At 40.1% G+C, this 18,450-nt stretch overlaps 1 protein-coding gene across 10 annotated transcripts in view; it reads right to left on the reverse strand.

The window, feature by feature from the left end:
* ZDHHC13 (zinc finger DHHC-type palmitoyltransferase 13) overlaps positions 1-18,450 on the reverse strand; it is a 51,918-nt gene that overhangs the window by 25,816 nt on the left and 7,652 nt on the right. For 4 of the 10 annotated variants that reach the window (XR_007204148.1, XR_007204149.1, XR_007204147.1 and 1 more), the window contains exons 1-17: positions 15,565-15,654; positions 14,915-15,048; positions 14,410-14,532; positions 13,872-13,949; positions 13,280-13,424; positions 11,896-11,960; positions 11,165-11,327; positions 10,222-10,347; positions 9,783-9,916; positions 8,909-9,009; positions 6,404-6,528; positions 5,312-5,374; positions 4,784-4,877; positions 3,334-3,417; positions 2,373-2,530; positions 1,068-1,165; positions 524-573 (exon numbers count right to left, since the gene is read on the reverse strand). Coding sequence is in view for 7 of the 10 variants with exons in the window: in XM_048306464.1 (XP_048162421.1) it covers positions 524-573; positions 1,068-1,165; positions 2,373-2,530; positions 3,334-3,417; positions 4,784-4,877; positions 5,312-5,374; positions 6,404-6,528; positions 8,909-9,009; positions 9,783-9,916; positions 10,222-10,347; positions 11,165-11,327; positions 11,896-11,960; positions 13,280-13,424; positions 13,872-13,949; positions 14,410-14,532; positions 14,915-15,048; positions 15,565-15,585 (1,762 nt within the window). In the remaining 3 variants the exon portion in view is untranslated. Of the gene's footprint in view, positions 1-365; positions 574-1,067; positions 1,166-2,372; positions 2,531-3,333; positions 3,418-4,783; positions 4,878-5,311; positions 5,375-6,403; positions 6,529-8,908; positions 9,010-9,782; positions 9,917-10,221; positions 10,348-11,164; positions 11,328-11,895; positions 11,961-13,279; positions 13,425-13,871; positions 13,950-14,299; positions 14,533-14,914; positions 15,049-15,564; positions 15,655-18,450 lie in introns of those variants that run through there. The other 6 variants (XM_048306463.1, XM_048306465.1, XM_048306461.1 and 3 more) reach the window with 4 other exon arrangements.

Below are 18,450 nucleotides of genomic sequence, written 5' to 3' on the forward strand. Positions count from 1 at the left end.
AAATACAAAGACTTAATAGAGATTTTCACAGCATAAGCAATAAAATTACAATGTAATCATTATATTAAGTTTTTCAACATGAACATTCATCTTAATTTTCAAAATTGTCTTTTGCTATCAGCAAAGTGAAGCAAAGGGTACCAACATCATTTTAAAATTTTGCCCTAAAAACTTACCTTTAAAAATATATATATTTGTGTCATCTCCTCACATAAAATTTTAAATAGTTTCAGCTCAACCTACTCAAACTATACATACACAGACACATGGTGACTGTTCCATATACAAATCTGCTGTATCTTATGCAAGGTAAGTTTAATATTTGAAGCAATAATAAAAAATAAAACCAAGCAGCTTCAGAGGAATTTGTAAAAATTAACAAAATATCCAGTTTTATTTAACTTTCAGCTCAACCATCTTAGAAATTAAGCAAAACTTTACACAGAATGAACATTTTTCTCCTTTGCCAGATGAAAAAGTTTGTATTGCTTGGTCCAGTCAATTACGTTGGGTTTGAACATACCAAAGCAACTGCACTGGAAAAAGTCTGCAAGATTCTGGAAGCATCCAAGGCTGAAAAAAAGAGAAAAATATGCATTAATAAACCTAAAATAAGAAGACTGCAAGCATGAAAAATACCAGTTCACCATGAGACAGTACTTAAGATATTAACCTGTCAAGGGAGACAGCTCAGGGAAAAGAAACAGAGGAGCTCTCAACTGAGCATTATTCCTTTGCTGAACTTTTACAACATGTTTTACATTAACAATTGAGAGTTGAACTCAAGTATTTAAAAGTTAGTAACATCTCATCTGTTAGTATACCTGAGGAAACAGGGAAACCTTGGTGCCAATTTCTCTATTAATAGAGCTAAATACTGCAAGAGAAGTCAGAAAGGGGTCGGTTCATACCTAATTCTCTTTCTGATCAGACACAGAGACTGATGAACAAATTAAAGGACAGCACTCCCTCGCACCCAGAATAGTGTTTTTGCATTTATGAAGCAGTGAAGCAAATCAGTACTGAAGAGATGACATGCTTGAAACACTCTGTTCATTACTACCCACTTGTATGGAGTCCTCCTGAGTGAAACAGGATGCTTAGACGATTTTCTCTGTACCAGGAGATTCATTCTTTCATGTGAGGTCAATCCCAGGAACACAATCTGATTGGAAGAAAAATGTAAGTAATGGTTACAACATGATCACAAATTAAACTTCTGGGGAGACTAGAAGATACTAATGAGAAGGAAGCAGGGTGGAAGAGGTTGGCCATATCTAACAAATAAGAAACCACTGCTATAACTGATGACTGAAAAGTCTGTATTTAAATTGGGCTAAAACAGAACCCAGCAAGCTCTAACACCAGCTTCCCGAGGAGGCAAGCTTAATTGGGATATCTGTGAAGACTCTAATTAAGATTCACAGATGTCTGCAGAAGTATAAGATCTATCACAGTTATTTTGTCTATATTCTACCACAGAATATGGTAAAATGGTAGAAAAGAAAAAAGGTAAAAGAAAATGGTAGAAAAAGATCCCTTGAATCCACAATGACACTAAATGCCATAAAGCAGTACATTTTCAAATGACTGGGTACAAAACACAGCAGTTAAACTGTAAATATCTTCCCTATCTTTTTCCAGCATGATATCCCAGTGCCTTGGACACTGCAAAAATCTAGCAGTACCTGTTTAAAATTGGGGAGCTTTTTGGTTTTTCTTTTTTTTTTTTTTTTATTAAACAAGATGTAAAACAAGTCCTTAGCTCAGTATGTTTAACCCATATTTCAAAGACACCTCTTTCCTAAGAGCTGCTAAACAAGCTGTTTCACAGATGTTTTAAGACAGCTCTTCTCAATTTTGTTTGCATAGCCAAGCTTTTCTCTGAGAAAAACATAAACAAGAAATTTGACAGTCCTCAACAAGATAAAATCCAGGTCATGTATTTTTACTGTAGCAGTGGGATTTAATACAGTCTAATAACACATGCCTGAGCTCTGCCACAGAATTTTCAACTCAGGAATAATTGTGTTACTGAGCTCTTGGGCAGTTTTGGGGGCACTAATACCAGTTCTATGAGTCAAATAAATTTCTTGTCTTTAAATACAACTTTTTAAAGGTTTGGAATTTTTGATGAGTAGTAAACCCAGCACTCAGTTATAGGAATGATTTGCAGGCTGTGATTCTACTTCCAACAGGGGAATGCTGAGTGCACAAGAATCTGTGAAACTTCAAGGTCTGCCCTGAGATTTAAGAGAAGCACCTTACTGTGACAGTAATCAGGGACAGCAGGCACAGAGTTTTTACGGGAGCAAATCATTCAGGGAAAAGCTTTAATGTGACAAGAAGCGTAAACTGAAGGAAAATATTACCTGATAAAGCTGAACAGTGAGCCACAAGGAGGCCCATAGGGTATGGAAACAGGCTACTGAGAAGATGTAGGAAACCCACGGAGAGCAGGACACGGTCTGGGTGAAGTATGTCCACGCTCCATCTTGATGGTAGCTTGCTGCACAGTGGTTGGACCAATCTGACAAGACACACAATCAGTTAATTATAGTTTTAAGCCATTCAGAGCTGAGCAAAGATTATTTGCATGAAATGAATATTAGATAGCAACATCCTCTAGAAATACCACAGTTCACCTACCCCGTTGTCACCCCAAAGCACCCACAGATATGTGACTGCTTGCTATTCTGGCTGCATAATCTTTACACTCTGTGCTCATGATCCACAGAAAAACATACTTGTTTTAAAGGGTTGGTGCTATGGTAATTCATCCTCAGGAACTACATTGTAAGGGCTTTCCTCTCCTTTCCAATAAATTTTTTTAATTTTTCAAAGTAACAGTTCAGATTTATTAAGGAGATAATATACTTTTTTCTCTTCAAAATTAAACTACTTTAAAAACAAAAAGAAATATTTGCATTTAGTAGAGATAGTTCCAAATTTTAAAAAAATCAATAAAGCTTTTGCAATGATGTATTTACAAACTTATTTTCTGTTACAGCAAAGGGCATCCAGATTAGAACCTGTCACCTGACCTTCCTCCACATGGCTTCCCTATTTCCTTTCTAACAAAAATGCTTCCTGGTATTTCATTTTCCAATGGACATCCCACTACAGCAGCATCTTTGCTCTTGCTCAACACAAACGGAATCAGGTATTTGACGAAAGACACAGATGCATTTTCACTTAAGCTACACAATAACATCACTGCTGAAATAAGGTATCACTTTCAGGGTACACTTGCTGGAAATGAAATGCTAAAAAATAAAGACCACACAGAGATGGATTTGAAAGATAAATTAAACTAAATTAATGGATACATACACTGAAGAGTTCCATAAAGCAGCCAGACACCAGTCATTGTTAGGAAAGACAGGAACAGCAGGTAGTAATAATGGTTCCCAATGCCTGAAATTGAGGCAAGGAAAGAAATTTTTAAAAGTTGGACATTTTAAAATTCACCACTACTTGCATTTCCACTGAAGTTAACAGGAATAAAAAGAGTCAAAACCATTTCTTATTTTAACCTCTGCCATCCACAGGAGAGCATGACAAGGCTGATCTCTCTCTCAACTTTCTCCTGTAAGCCACCCCAATTCATATAATAGAATTAGTTCTGATAAAGTCAGCCAGGATTTGTCTCTCCTTCAGAGCGTGCCTTCAGCTGTTTTAGTCTGATGAGGACTAATTAAGCAACTACAACTCCCTCCTATGCATAATAAAATTGTCTCATATGACTGAGAAGTCTAAGCTATTCAATTTATCTGACCTTGTGTGCTTCATACACATAAAAAGCCCCAGACCTCTGTCAGAAAAATTGTTACATGAAGATACGGGTTTTTTAAAATTACAGTCATATTGCTCAAAGCTTTGAGAAAATGCATCAGAAGGATGCCTGGCACCTTCTAAATAGCAAACTAATAGAATTTAACATTAGAAGAAAAGCTATTGGCAAAAAAATAAGTGAAAAATATATTATTACAGATGTAAAGCTGTCACCTTCCTGTCTTAAGCTGGAAGCTCATCCCCAGTAATGAGCCAGAAAGGAAGACAGAGAGCAAGAGGGAAGAACACAAGACCATGAAAACGCCCTTCGGGGTTATCTCAGTGGTACAGCTGCTCCACTGAGAACCATCCCTAACAGTGACAAGAGGCAATGGAAGTTCAGGAGGACACACGAGTCCAGCCACTTCCTGGAGTTCATTCTCCTCATCCATAGCTACTGCATTAAAATGTCAGAGTGTGCACACTTGTCTGGTTCTTTTAGTATCTACTCTTGGACACATTGTCCAAAAAAGTTTATCTAATCCCCTTCTGAACCTGCTGATACTGCCTGTGTCTGCAAACCCTTACAGCAGTAAGCTCCAAAATTTCACTGCCTGCCATGTGGAGACATTTTTTTCTTTAACGATTTTAAATCCTTAGTTCTACTATGATGTGCTTGGCTAGTAACAATTCTGCATTCACTTTAGCCACCATCTTAATAATTTTTTTCTTTCCTTTTTCAAAGACTCAATCATATCCCCTGTTCCTTCTCTCTCCAAAGAAAGGGTTCCAGATTTTGTGGTCTCTATTCTTAGGGTGACCTCTCCCTGAATAATTTTATTTGCTTTTCTCTCTTCCATCTAATTTCCCTCTGGCACCTATCAGAGCCCTTCAGTATCAACTGGATATTCTTGCATCATGTGTGCTCTCTCTTTAAGAGGATAAATGTTATCTCTGTGACTTTTAAAATACATAGCATATTCAAATTTGATAAGACACATACTCTTACCTATGCAATGTCCAGTCCACAGAGAATGCTGATCATATCTGGCTACACATGCCTGGCAAGCAAGGCAATGCACAGATCTCAAAGGCTTCCTTACCTAGGTGAGGATGAAGGAAAAGAATGCACTCAGAGCAGAAGCATCTACTTTGCTCAAAGCCTTCATCTCAAAGGCTTCATCTTACTGTTACCACCACATTTTGCATAATTACTGTGTCATAGACCTCACAACACAGAACATAGATGAGAACCATATACCTTAATTTAAAAAAAAAAAAAGAGATGGAATTTAAAAAAATTAAGATTAAATTAAATGTTTTAAATTAATTTAATTTAAATTAATTTTCAAAATAAAGTCCAAGGATCTCAAAGCATCTCTTGTCACCATAAAAGAAATAAAGAAATCTAAACAATACAGAACAAACTACTTGTGTAACACTTTAATGACAAGCAGTGAGGAAAAAAGGGGTTTTTACAGCAGTATTTAGTAAAAGGCAGGTTCACAAAGAAAAAAAATACAAAAGCCCCACTTACAAGACATGATGTGCAAAATGTTCTGAAGTCCAAGCAACCAGCTTCTGCAAGAGCTACAATATTCTGAAAGACAAAGTATTTTGTGCTTGCATTTGGGTCACATTTCCATAGGTGCTATGAAGATTTCCATATTAGGCCTTTTGCAGTTTTTAAGTATTTTAGTATTTGTAAGTATTTTAGGTGTCAAGCATGAACAGGAATAAGAACTTGCTATTTAAAGAGATCCACAAGGAAAACCAAACCAGTAAAGACTAACGCAGCTTCACCCACACAAGATTACTCAGAAAAGTATCTCCGTGTTGTCAAAAAAATGCAAATTAAATATTCCTTAAAATGAGATGGCACCTCTCTATAAATAGTCAGCCAGACTTCAGGGAGATGACATCTGCTCCTTTACAAGGATACAACGTTTATGAGTCCTGTGCCAATAAGTTAAAACTGCTGTTTATGCTCTCTGGCAAGCTGATGAAATACAACCTCAATGAGAGCCATGAGACCACAAACAAAATGCTTTCCTGAACCTGTAGGTTGGGGAGACCAAACACTAAAATCTCTAATGATTGGCTGCCCATGATTTCTTTTGGCCACTATAAAACAGTTAGGAAATAGAAAGTTAGTTGCATGATGTTCAAGCACAAAAACCAAATCATTATACACACCCTCAAAGCACATTACAAACTTCAGATAATTACTAACATTGATAAAGGAAAGCCATGTGACTATTTCTTTCTAACCAGAGACAACTGAAGCAGAAACCATATGAAACTTCCATTTTTTAAGTGAAGTTTTATGTGAATTCATATCACAGGTAACAGGTGGGTCTGTACAATGTTTGGCCAAAGCTCACACCTCAGTGAGAAGATAGAGGCAAAGAAATTATAGCAGGATGAGGAAGATAAGGAAACAAGCAGTAGAAGAAGAAATTCTCCAAGATCTGTGATGTTCAATGACATTGCTAAAAACTCTTTAAGGAAGAATATTTCACTGCTTTCAAGTTTAACAAAGCTGCACATGATGACAAACAAATCAACCAGAAGCACATACATGCTGTACCAGGTCAGCCCTTCCATTTGTTGTTACAAAACCACCTACCTCTTTTCTTTCTTCTTCTGAAGTCTTTATATATCCAGGATCAGTACTCCAGGTTTTATAGAAATAATAGAGAAGACCCATCATGCTGAACACGACAGTGATTTTAACAATTACATTTGTGGTATGTGATAGTCAGGTTAAGGACTATATTCCTATAACTCATATCACCACTATTTGTCAAACAAGCAAAATATTCTAAAATTAGTTTATACTACTTTACAAGCAACACAGAAAAAGAAAAAAATTACTTTCACTTTTATAGTGGGATCCTCTCCTTCCTTCCAAGGCCATCTTATCAGAGAAGTGGAATATTCTGTCTAGTTTGAGTGCTGGAGAAGACTTTTACAGCTGTATAAACCTGCATCACAATATGGCTCCCTGTCACCCTCCTTAAAAGCCCTCCAGACTTCTGCCTTTGATTTCTTTTTTCCCCTCGGACGCTTTTCTATTTTATTTAAACAATAGCAGTCAGACACGCAGAGCTACAAAGCTTCAGACAGCTGTGAGATTTGTTTGGCTGCTCACTCACCCACCCCTAAGTGAAACAGGCTCTTACTCAGTCTTACCTTGTCCCATTCATTTCAGCCAAAAGCAACTAAATATACTCATTCAGAAAAAATGTAACTGAAAGCCACTCTGAAACTATTTTTGTCACTCTAAAAAGCCCAAGCACAGACTCCTAAACAATTCTGAAGGTAATGGGACATTAAGAACATAGCTTTTACACCATGAACTAAAACCATCTGGGTATCAGATGAGTGGGGAAGAAAAACATGTCAAGATTAACTGTCTCTATACAGCAACAGAGGAATGTGAAGTGGGACAAGTTTCATACTAACTGAACTCATGCATCAAACTTGAGAGCTCAGGCTGCTAAAGAACAGTCCCTGATGCCACCAAGGAGCAGGCAGAGACCTCAAGCCTGGATTGCATCTCCAGTGACCCCTCAGTCGCTCCATGAACTCCAGTGCAAATAATTTTTAAAAATCCAGGATGGCAACCTCAAATTTGTTTTGTCTTATGAACTAACAACACTGCCAACAGTTCTATTTAAAATCAAGATGATACCTTAAGAAATATTGGCACAAATGCCAGCTGTGTTTGTTACAATGCAGTTGCAGAGTGCACAGAAGTCAAAATGATGATGTGTTTTTTGTGGATACCACTGGTCTCTTTGCACTGCTATTGGTTTTTTGGAGCTAAGAAAAATACATACTTAGAATGGCTGGATTTTCATTCAGTCCAGAGGAAGTTTGACAGACAAATACAGATAACTAAAATCCTGAAAACTTTTAAAACATTCAGATCTGTGACCAGCTCCAGAAGGAAAACACATTCATGAGAAAAGAGTTGGATAGTGAAATGGAAACCTATCCACTGGCCCATCTCACCAAGCTATGGTTAGGCCTTCAAGAATATCACTATGATCACTATCTTCAGCAAAGTATCTGACTCAAATCCCTACCAGGGGAAATCTTTTTCTCCTTTTAATTTAGATGACACCAACAAAACAAACCTTAAAGCTTCACAACAATTGAATAACACCATTTCCATTTATTAAAGCATATGTGTGAATCCCCAGCAGGAATATATTTGATCAGTTCATCAAAGTTAATCATGATAATTCTATTAAGGACATCTTAATTGGGAACAGTACAAGAGAAAATGTCCTTTAAAGGCTGAATTAAAAATTAATTAAAACTGTGTGGCAAAGCATATATTCTAGCTGGTTTAGTACAAAATTATTTGCAGTTCTAAGTATCTTCCTAAAGGCTTTTTCACACAACTTTATCAATAAACAGATGCCGACTGTGTAACAAAAGAGCAGGGCACTGGAAAGAGAGCAGAAACTACTAAATTTTGTACTCACCAGTGAAAAGGCTCTTCAAAGAAAGCAAATGTCAAATAGAAATGAAACCACTGTATACTAAGGAGTCAGTGTAACCTGTGAATAAAGACAGGAGACTGGACAGCCTACTTTGCAGGAGCACAAAGAAATTTCTTCCTTTTTTTGGGAGGTGGAGGATGTTGTTTTTAAAGGCAGGAGCACAAATGTCACTAACTGTCAAATGCTTATCATTTTAGAAAGAAGAGATGCTTTCAAAATTATTATTAAGATATGTGTTACCCAGTTATACCACGTGCCAAAATACATCACTGTACAGCAGCCTCAGTGAAGAAGATTAAAGGGTGACATGGAGATGCTAACAGAAACCATTAGTTTTATAATAAACATCTTCATTCTGATATTCCAGTAATATATGAAATAGTTCAGGTTATAAAGAAGACAAAATCTGCTATAGACAAAAGAAGGTAAAGATTTTTAGTGTGCGTATAACTTTAAAATCACTTTGCCCCTTCCCAATGGGATTAAACCAATCGTACCAGACATTAACAGACACATGGAATTATCTGGAACTGCTCACCACTACTTGCATGACCAGGTTTAGCTTTACAAGAAACTCTAAGGAGAGTTCTATTGCATTTCTTGAGTATAAAGGATATCAGGCAGGAACCAGAAAAACCAGGTCATGGACATCCAAAAAACTGAACTTAGCAGAAATGCTGTGGGAAGATACCTCAGATTCTTGAGTCCCACAAGTTGCCTGAAAGAACATTAAAAGAAAAAAATATTTTTCAAAATATATTTGAAACATAGATCATGGAATATAAATCATCTGGTTTGTTACTGTAAAAACTTCATGCACACAGTTTATTTCAAGTCTCTCAAAGCAATCAAGAACTGTCACCCAAAAGCATTCTTTATCTATATATAGAGGGGATAAACAGTGCAAAATAAAACTGAAGAGTGCTCTGTTCCAGCACAGTATTACATATGAGAAGTGCGGTAGGACTGGGTGAAAAGTCCAATCTCTGTCTCTTTGCACACAGATAGCATTGCCATATCAATGACCACTGAATGGGGCAGGAAAAGTAAGAAACAGCTCAGGATAACACTGGGAAGTCTAGGGAGCAGAAGGAGAGGGGATGGCTCATTAAAACTCATTTTGTGACAGAATAGAGCAGGAAAACATTGTGATAAAGCACATTTCTGAGCAGATACCTCACTGTCTACCAGATGTAGATGACCAATACTGCTCTTTGACATTAAAATTAGCTAACAGACTGGGTCACCAGTTTTTTCCAAATCTTTCAGTGACAAGAAATTATTATTGTGTATACTTAAATACATTCCATTTCTATGGTCATTCATTCTAAAAAGTACATATATTTAAATTCTTCACACACCATGCAACCATTTCTCAAGAGGTATCTTTTATATTAAATGAAACTAAACTCTGAAAAGAATTATGCATCAGATACTTTTTAAAGTGTCTTTGACAAGTAAGTACATAAACAGAGAGAAAAAGCCACAAACCTCACAAACAGAGACATCCCAAATAGCAGGCTGAGAAGCAAACCTCCTTTTAAAAGCCAAGAATCAGAACTTAAGTTCATGACGTATCCAATGGCCCACATGAATGTCAAGGAAGATGCCAACATCAGGAAGAGCTGTTGAAATTATTATTGTTAAAACACAACAAAGTACTCAAGCAGGTCTTACTTTAAAGTATTCAGTTCACGTAATAACAAATGCTGAAAGACTCAAGATAAGACAAGGCAACACATCAGTACATCAAAAGCAGGGGTGATGTATGACACAAAACCCCCCACCCAAACCACTCCTAGGTGCTTTTAAAGAATTCTATTTTGTGCACCCAGTTTCAGAAATTACTCTTGTTGGAGTTAATTTGCATGTCATTCTAAACAGAGCATGCTCTAGTTTTATTTTCATTAGTTATTACCCGGGAAATTACCTCATATTTCTCTACTATTTTCAGTAACCTGTTACTTCTCCTGTTTCTCATTCTTTCTTCCTCTTGTATCATATAAACCATGAAGTTATTCTGACTTTGATAAGCAAGGTCAAGCGGTGTCTCTCCCTTTCAGAACAAAGAGGGTTATTTATTTGTTTATTTATTTATGTACTTAACACATAAACAATCTCACTTTTAAGAGAAGCAAGAAATGAATATAGTTAAAACAAGACTAACCGGGCAGTTACTTCCCAGCCCCACCTCCCCCACTATTTTTTAAGGCAAGGTAAGCTAAATTCAGAGTGCCAACATGCTTAAATCAGAGCTTTGCAGTTCAGAAAGCTGACACTTGTAAATAGATTGAATCTATTTATCTGTTGGACTGCCTCCAATAACATATCTATATAGCCATGGGAATCGATACTTTCAACATTTATACCTCTCACTATCAGTTTCTACAAATATTAAGATGAAGCCTTTAATATGTGATATGTACAACAGGCATTGCCAAACACCAGCTTTGACAGAAGGACATCCACCTAATTTGAAGTCTTTATGAATCTGACTGGACACTAAGAAATGTATTTTTTAAAACCTGCCCAAGTCCTCATGACAACATTTTTAAGTAGGAAATAGCCAAATTAAGAAATGAAAAAGAAATGAAACAAGGCCCCAAGAAAATGAAACAAAAAAAGGTGAGGGAGGCAGAATCTGCAAAGGACACAATTACTGTTGAGTGAACCTTTACATTCATACCAAAGAACCTTTACATTCATACTTAGAGCCACACCTCAAGAAAGGTGCTACCTCCTTTTGGGAAAGACTAAGAACACCTGCCCCCTGTTATAATTTACATCCAACATGGAGAGGACTGAGATTTTTCTTTACATTCATTTTACACATTCATGCCACATGGGATGAAATATCACAAAGGAAAACATACCTTGACATTTTTTATGTCCAGGCTAGCACCAGCTTCCAGCAACAGATCCACTGCACTAGTATTTCCTGAGGCTATTGCCCAATGAAGTGCAGTATTCTTTTGAACATTGTCTACAGCATTGAGAGAGGGGTTAAACTTTAAGAGAAACCTCATGGGTTCTGGTCTAAATGAAAATAAAGTATAAGAGTTAACAAACAGAAGATAATCTGGACTGGAAATGAAACTTTTGAACACTTTATAAAACAACAGCTCCCATCTGTGAAACAACAGCAAGTATATAATGCCTTCTCAGAACAAGCTCATCAATGACAGATCCACATTTAGAATTCCAGACCTGCCCTGGAAGTTTTTCTCCAGACTATGTTACTTTACCATTTTAGCAAATATGAGGTATATCTTCTACAACACCATGTGTAGCTTCTATCTCCCCATTTTATTTGTTCTAAATGCATTTCACTGCATCCATACTCATTTATTTTCATTTTGCAGAAAATACAATAAGGCTGCAGATGATTCAACCACAAACCTAAACTTCTTCTAGAAATTCTTTTCACTTTCTTTGCTATATCCAATGATCCATTCCCAACTCCTGATCTCTGAAATACTGCGTATTTTAGTACAAATGGAAGGGAAAGGAATGTCAGTTAAAAAAAAAAATAGTAAGGAAAAATTCCCCTCACTGCTTCTTGAGTACAATACAATAGACTCTTCTTCAGTAATTTTCTACTTACCCAATGGCTTTTTGTGCTGTTAACATTAAAGGTGTTTGTCCATTGAAGTCTGTTGTATCTACATTCTAAGAACAAGATAACAAGCGATTACCAGTGATTTCAGGGAACAATGAAGTTCGGGGCTATACAACTGGCTTAGCTTCATTAATCAACAGAAAATGCACAGAAACCAAATTATATCAGCCAAGAAGCCAACACTCATTTAAAATTTCTTCCTCCTTCTACAAGTCTTGTATGTCATTCCTTTCAAAATATTGTGAGTTTCCATTTAAGGAAATTTTTAAGGGAGAGACTCCACTAAGGATATTTTTAAGTGAATCATGTCAACCATATTTCTTGTCCTCTTTTGCAAAGAAATACTATAAATAAGAAAGACCTTGTAAAACAATGCTAACCATCTTCCTTGTGTAAATAGATGTACATAACAGATGTACAGAAAGTACACAAAACATGCTTATTAAAACAACAAAGAAGGATTATGTATCTCAAGACATTAGTTAGATATCTAACCTAAATTTTCTTCCTTCCTCTTTCTTACCTAATTTTCTTCCTTCTTCACAACAAAGTTTCCTTGTTCCCTGCCTCCATCCATCCTTACATTAGAGCAGATTTACTGAAAAGAATTAATCACTTGGATTTTCTTAGTAGATGATAGGTGGCCAACAACTTTATTAAGCCTGCGATATACACCACTATACCTACATTCCAGAAGTCAGTTACTCTCCCTAAAGACAACTTTATGAGAAAGAAAATAAACTTAACAAATTTTTAAATCCTAAGACTAGCTTGTTTCTCAGAATCAGCCTAGATCATACAAGAATTCTCCTGTCATTTTTATTAGCAAATTGTTATACTTGTCATTAATTCTGCTCATTTCAAATATAAGCTAAGAGACCTCAACTACCATGGATACAATACAAAATTAAACACAGAAATTTCTAATGAAAATTCAGACCTGGTCTGATCATTCATTCTGCATTCTTCAATTGATGGACAACTGCATAATTATTAATTACAAAACTGCAATCAAATCATAAATACTTCATGCTGTCTATAGATCATATATTGCTTTTTGATCCCAGGTTTAAAAGCCACTGGTTATTTCCCAGCACCACAAATCTGCACAGCCTTAACAACACTCCTAAATACACTGAAATGTAGGTGAGTCTGGATGTGGGGGATGACAGGAAGAGGGAAGAGTATAAGAAAAAAATAATATATACAAATATAAAAATATCTAAGTTTGTCTGTACCTATAGCACAGAAGAATAGGTGTAAAAGAACTGCTTTTCATCTAGGAAAAAAACCCAGTTAATTCTGAAATGTCTCTTACACACAGGCAGCTACTCATAAGCAGAAAACATTTTGGGCATCAGCAACATACCTGGCCTTTTGATATGAGGTAGGCTATGATGGGCATGTGTTGGAACAGCACTGCTAAATGAATGCTACTGAATCCTTCCCCATCAATAAGACTGGGATCCGCTCCACATTTCAACAATAACATGACCATGGGAAGGTGTCCTTGTCTATAACGATATGTGAAATGAAACTACAGAGATGATTTTAAAAATTGATATTTTATTGAAAGCATTGCCCTTATAGTTCTCATAGAGACCGCACAAAAAACAGTTTTCTCTCAGATTCTCATGGCTTTTTCAGCAAATCATATTCAATATATACCTTATTGAATGAGCCTAGGGCAAAGTGTTCATTTAGAATACAGAGGTTATTCTACAGTAATTTCTCCTCTGAGCAGTCAGCCAAGTCTCTGACTCTGGCAAAAGACTGATGGTCCAGAAGGAAGCACTGATCTTCCAATGGGAGAATTTGCACTCGGACAAGTTTTCCCAGAAGAATTATTTCAGCATATGTTTTCTGCAGCCAAGCAGTGCTTTGTTCTGCAGATCTCAGGAAACGCTACCACAGCTGTCAATACCGACAGATTTGCAATTAGTGGTTGCAAGCAGCATTACCTAATGGCCCAGTGCAGGGGCGTAGAATTCAAATCTCCACCGAGCTGATCCACTACCGCACCTTTGGAAATGTAATATCTGTGTAATAACAACACAGGAAGGTCAGGAACAGACATAATAAAATAGCAAAACATGATACGAATGGTAACACAGCTAAAGGAGTAAATGACTCCTAATAAAAAATTCACTAGAGAAGCAAATGGACAGAAGTGCTTTTGCAGTAAATGACACTGTTTCAAGAAAATGCTGAAGAAACAATACAGTCTTTAGCAAGGTACTTCTAAAATCAGCTTTCACCTTTGTTAAAAAAACCCACAAAAATAAAATTATTTCATGCAATACATGATGTCACATCTAAAGAAACCGCACTGTCTTTACATTCCAGTGACATCGACACAAAGCTAAGCGCATCAAAATTTGAATTCTACCCTTTTCTTCTCAGGCACCAGGTTCCTTTTCCAGTACAAAAGCAACAAAGTGATTATAGGTAACAGTGGCAGAATACGCTCTGTTACTGTCACAGGGACTCCCGGCTTACTTCACCAGCTCCTGTCTGTTGTTTATTGCTGCCCAGTGAAGAAGAGTCACATTTTCTTTGTCTGGTTGGCGAACATCGTATCCTGCTTCTACCAGTTCTTTGCATCGCTCTAGCATTCCATACCTTAAATGAGGGGGGGAAAAAAAAAAAAATCAATTTACTTATCATCTCTTCAGTATTCTCCAGTCTGGAAACAGTTGCATCCTAGAGAAAAAACACATATCAGAAAGACCACCCAGCAGTTCCTACTTGAGCAAATTCCACATTGCATTCAATGGAAGGCTTGTAAAAAGAATGAGGCTGTGCCTTGATGAGAAGTTTCTATTTAAAGAAAGCTGCTTGGAATGCTTTTATTTACAGTAGCAACTGTAAGTGATTTCTCTTCTTCCGCTACTGGGAGAAAACGAAACTGAAGACATTTCCTTTGTAAAATATCCAGCCTGGCTCACATTTGAGGACACTCCCATCCATTGCAACACCTTGCACCCTCAGAATATGTACTTACTGTGTAGCCTTGACAATATCACAGCTGCTGGGGTCTTCAGCAACGGGATATGGGCCTGGGAGACCTTGCTCTCCATGGGCGCTCTGCCTGTTGTGCATATGAGGTCGATGAGGCCCGTGGCAATGGCTTTTACACTGTCAGTTAACAAAACAATTATTAACCACTGGTATTTATCGGCTGCACACCACACACACCGCCCTCTTTACCAGAAGCACTCACTGTGTGTGTCAGGTTCTGTCAATACAAACGAAGAGGTTAATTCAAAGCACAGGTAAAACCACCTGGCAAGAGACTAATCCTTTTATGCAGCAGCCTGCAGAGCTGGTTCCCGACACAGCAGCCTCAGCCACAACAGCGCTGCCACACCAGAACCAACACCTACGGCCTTGCGGAGGGTTTTAAACGCACTTGGGAGCCGCAGTGCCGCCCGTGCAGCCTGAAAGCCCATGCGAGGGAACAGACGAGGCACACGCAGGGCACGACACGGACGGCTCTTGCCCGGCAGCGCCCGCCACACCCCGGCGGCACCGCGGCCCGGCCCTCGCCGCCTGCCAGGGGCCCGCGGCCGCGCTCCGCAACCCCGGGGCCCGGGCAGCGCCGGGTCCCAGCCCCGCTCCAGCCCCGGCACTGCCCGCGGGCTCCCCGCTCACCGCCGGGCCGCTGCCCGCCATCGCCGCGGCCCCGCAGCTTCCTGCTCCCGCTTCCTGGGCACGGCTGCGGGGCGGGGCCGGGCACTCACGGCCCGGGCGGGGCGGGACCGGGGAAGCCCAGGGGAGCCATTCCTGAGCTGCCCCGGCCGCTGCGGAGCCGCTTGGGCGGGCAGATCGGCAGCTCCCGGGCTTGTTGAGCTGTGCCTGAAATGGCTCCTTCCCTTTTACCGAGGCAGCCACAGCGAAAAACTCTCTCGTTTTCGCACAGGATCCCCCCGGCTTCTGTCAGACAAGGACCCTTTTCTGCTGGCGAATTTTTCGGGGGGTTGTGCCTCCGCAGCTGGAAGCGGTCCCTTGGTCAAGGCTCTGGAGCACAAGTCTGATGAGGAGCGGCTGAGGGAGCTGGGGGGCTCAGCCTGGAGAAAAGGGGGCACAAGGGGGACCTTCTGGCTCTCCACAATTCCCTGAAAGGAGTAGTGCCACCTCCTTGCTGGCATGGTTGCCACAGGAGTTCAAGGCCATTTGGGAGCGTTTCCACCCGTGGCCGAGCCCCAGTGTCCCCTCATAATGAGCGCAGGGTGAGGGAGGGGCCGCCATTTTAGGGCAGTCTGTGAGGGGCAAGTGGTCACCCCGCGAAGAAATGGGGATAACCTGGGAAAACACCCACAGGTGTCAAACACCCACAAGCTTCCCAGGTGAGGTGGGACCCTGGCAGCCCCCAGAGCGATGCCATCTCCTCTGGCCTGAGGACAAACCCCGGCATGGGGTGACCGGAGACCGCCAGCTCTCGATGGCTCTGGGCCTGGGCAGAGCAGGGAAGGGCCTGAGGTGTCCCAGGGCTGTGGAGGACATGGGGGCCTCCTGCTCCTGGAGGAAACGTGCCATGGCTCTTGGAGAACTGGAAGTCATCACTCACAGGTCATCAGAAAAGGGGTAATTATCACCCCCAGCTCAGCCTCCAGACCAGGGCTGACACACAGGACTCTCGCCATCCCCTCACAGTGGGGTCCTGGCTGGAAGGATCACAGCTCAGGTCAGGCCTTCCGGTAGAGGCTTGGAGAGCCATTCAAGGCACAAGAGGGTCAGCAGCCCAAATAAAAGGGAAGAAAATGGAAAGAGCAGGCACATTTATGAATCGTGCCGAAACCGGGCCAGGAGACGCTTCAGAGACAGAGTCAGAGAAGTGAGTATTTGCTTTATTCGGCACGCCGGGTGTGTGGGGATCGCTCCTCCAAACACGCACACCGGTGCTCCCTACAACACAGTATTATGGGTTAAATGATGACTATTCATCACATTCCTTGGGACAGGCATGGTTGTACAAATGATTTCTCGGAAGTCATTAATATCATTAGCATACGGGTCACGCATGCGCTGCGTGTCCTGGTGGTCGCGCTGAGGAAGGCCTCTCCTCTTCCTCGGGGGTCTTTCTGACGAAGACCAGTAGTCTTCCTCACAGTGCACTTTTCACCTTTCTCCCTGGGCATGCGTAGTCCTTTGAGGAATGATTCAGCGGTCTCTGAGATAATCCTTGTGCCCTCTATCTTGACAAGATTAGGGCGAATTCGGTTTCTTAGGTTTTGTAATTAACATCTGCTGTCTGAACTAACATTTGCTGTCTCCCAATAGTTAACCTGTGCTTACATGAGTTAGCTATTGACCGCCCCTTCCTCATTTATGAAGAAGTATGGTTTTTTCCCAAAGCCTGTATTGGTAGGTCAGGGCAGTAGACAGAAGGTGGCACAGGTTTGCAGCTGGCACCTGCCCACAGGGCCAGGGAAGGCACCTGGGTGCTTTCCTGTGGCTAGACTGGTTACTGCACTTTCCATCTCCATCAGTTGTTTTGAGGCTAGAGAAAGATTACTTGGGGGCTACAATGAGCCCAGCACCATGGGAGCAACTCCAGCATCTCAACATTTCCCATGGGCTCCATGCCCGTGGCTTACGAGGCTGCAGACCCAGCTGGTCAAAGGCCCAGCCCTGCCTGCCATTTCAGTGGAGGAAAGAGGAAGAATTTTGTCAGGGCTCAACCTGAAATGACCTTTTGCCATTTCTGATTCTTCTCCCAGCATTGGAGAGGAGCAGCATCTCTGTGCCTGCCACCCGCTGGCCCTTGGAATGCACACATGAGCCCAGGTATCACTTCAGGTGAACCCAAGTGGCCGCCTCAGTTTGACAGGGCGGCTGTTGTTTCACTGTTGCATTTCTTGGCTTGTTACAGCCCCTCCTGCCTGTACTACAGCCTGTGCTTGAAGACACAAAACTGCCATGGTGCCTGGAGGAAAGGCATCAAAAGCTTGACAGAGGCTGAAGGGAACACTCTGATTACCCCTTTTCCCAAGAGGGTTCTTTAGCTGAAGTTGCTAACCAGGACCAGACTTGACACCCCGGCATGGCTTTGTGGTGCTTTTATTTCTCGTGTGAGGAATGAGACAACTCTTAGAAAAATTAAAATAATTTATTAAAAACAGAAAAACTGGAAAATTACAAGAATTAGAAAAATATAAAAATTTGGGATCCTAGTGGCTCAGGAGGTATGCCCCAGGAGCGCAGGGATTAGAGATCTTCAGGCTTAGACAGCACTGGACCTCTGGTGGAAGAACTTGCAGTGCTGGGCTGACTTTTAGCTAATCCAAAAGTCAAGGAAAAATTATTAAAAGCTCCTTAATAGGAGTAAGGCTTTAACACCCAGCACTGGCGTCCACTACATCTAATCTGCAGTGATCTCTGCGCTTGCTCTGAAGCGTGCCTTAAAAAAATATTAAAATACATCTCCTACATCTTAAAACATTAGTAGTATACAATGTAATGTATACAATGTATACAAAAAAGTATACAATGAACATGGGAAAAATAACTCTTATAGTGTACAAGTGGCTTAAAGTT

This window comes from Corvus hawaiiensis, chromosome 6 (assembly GCF_020740725.1).
Source record: "Corvus hawaiiensis isolate bCorHaw1 chromosome 6, bCorHaw1.pri.cur, whole genome shotgun sequence".
Taxonomy (NCBI): Eukaryota; Metazoa; Chordata; class Aves; order Passeriformes; family Corvidae; genus Corvus; species Corvus hawaiiensis.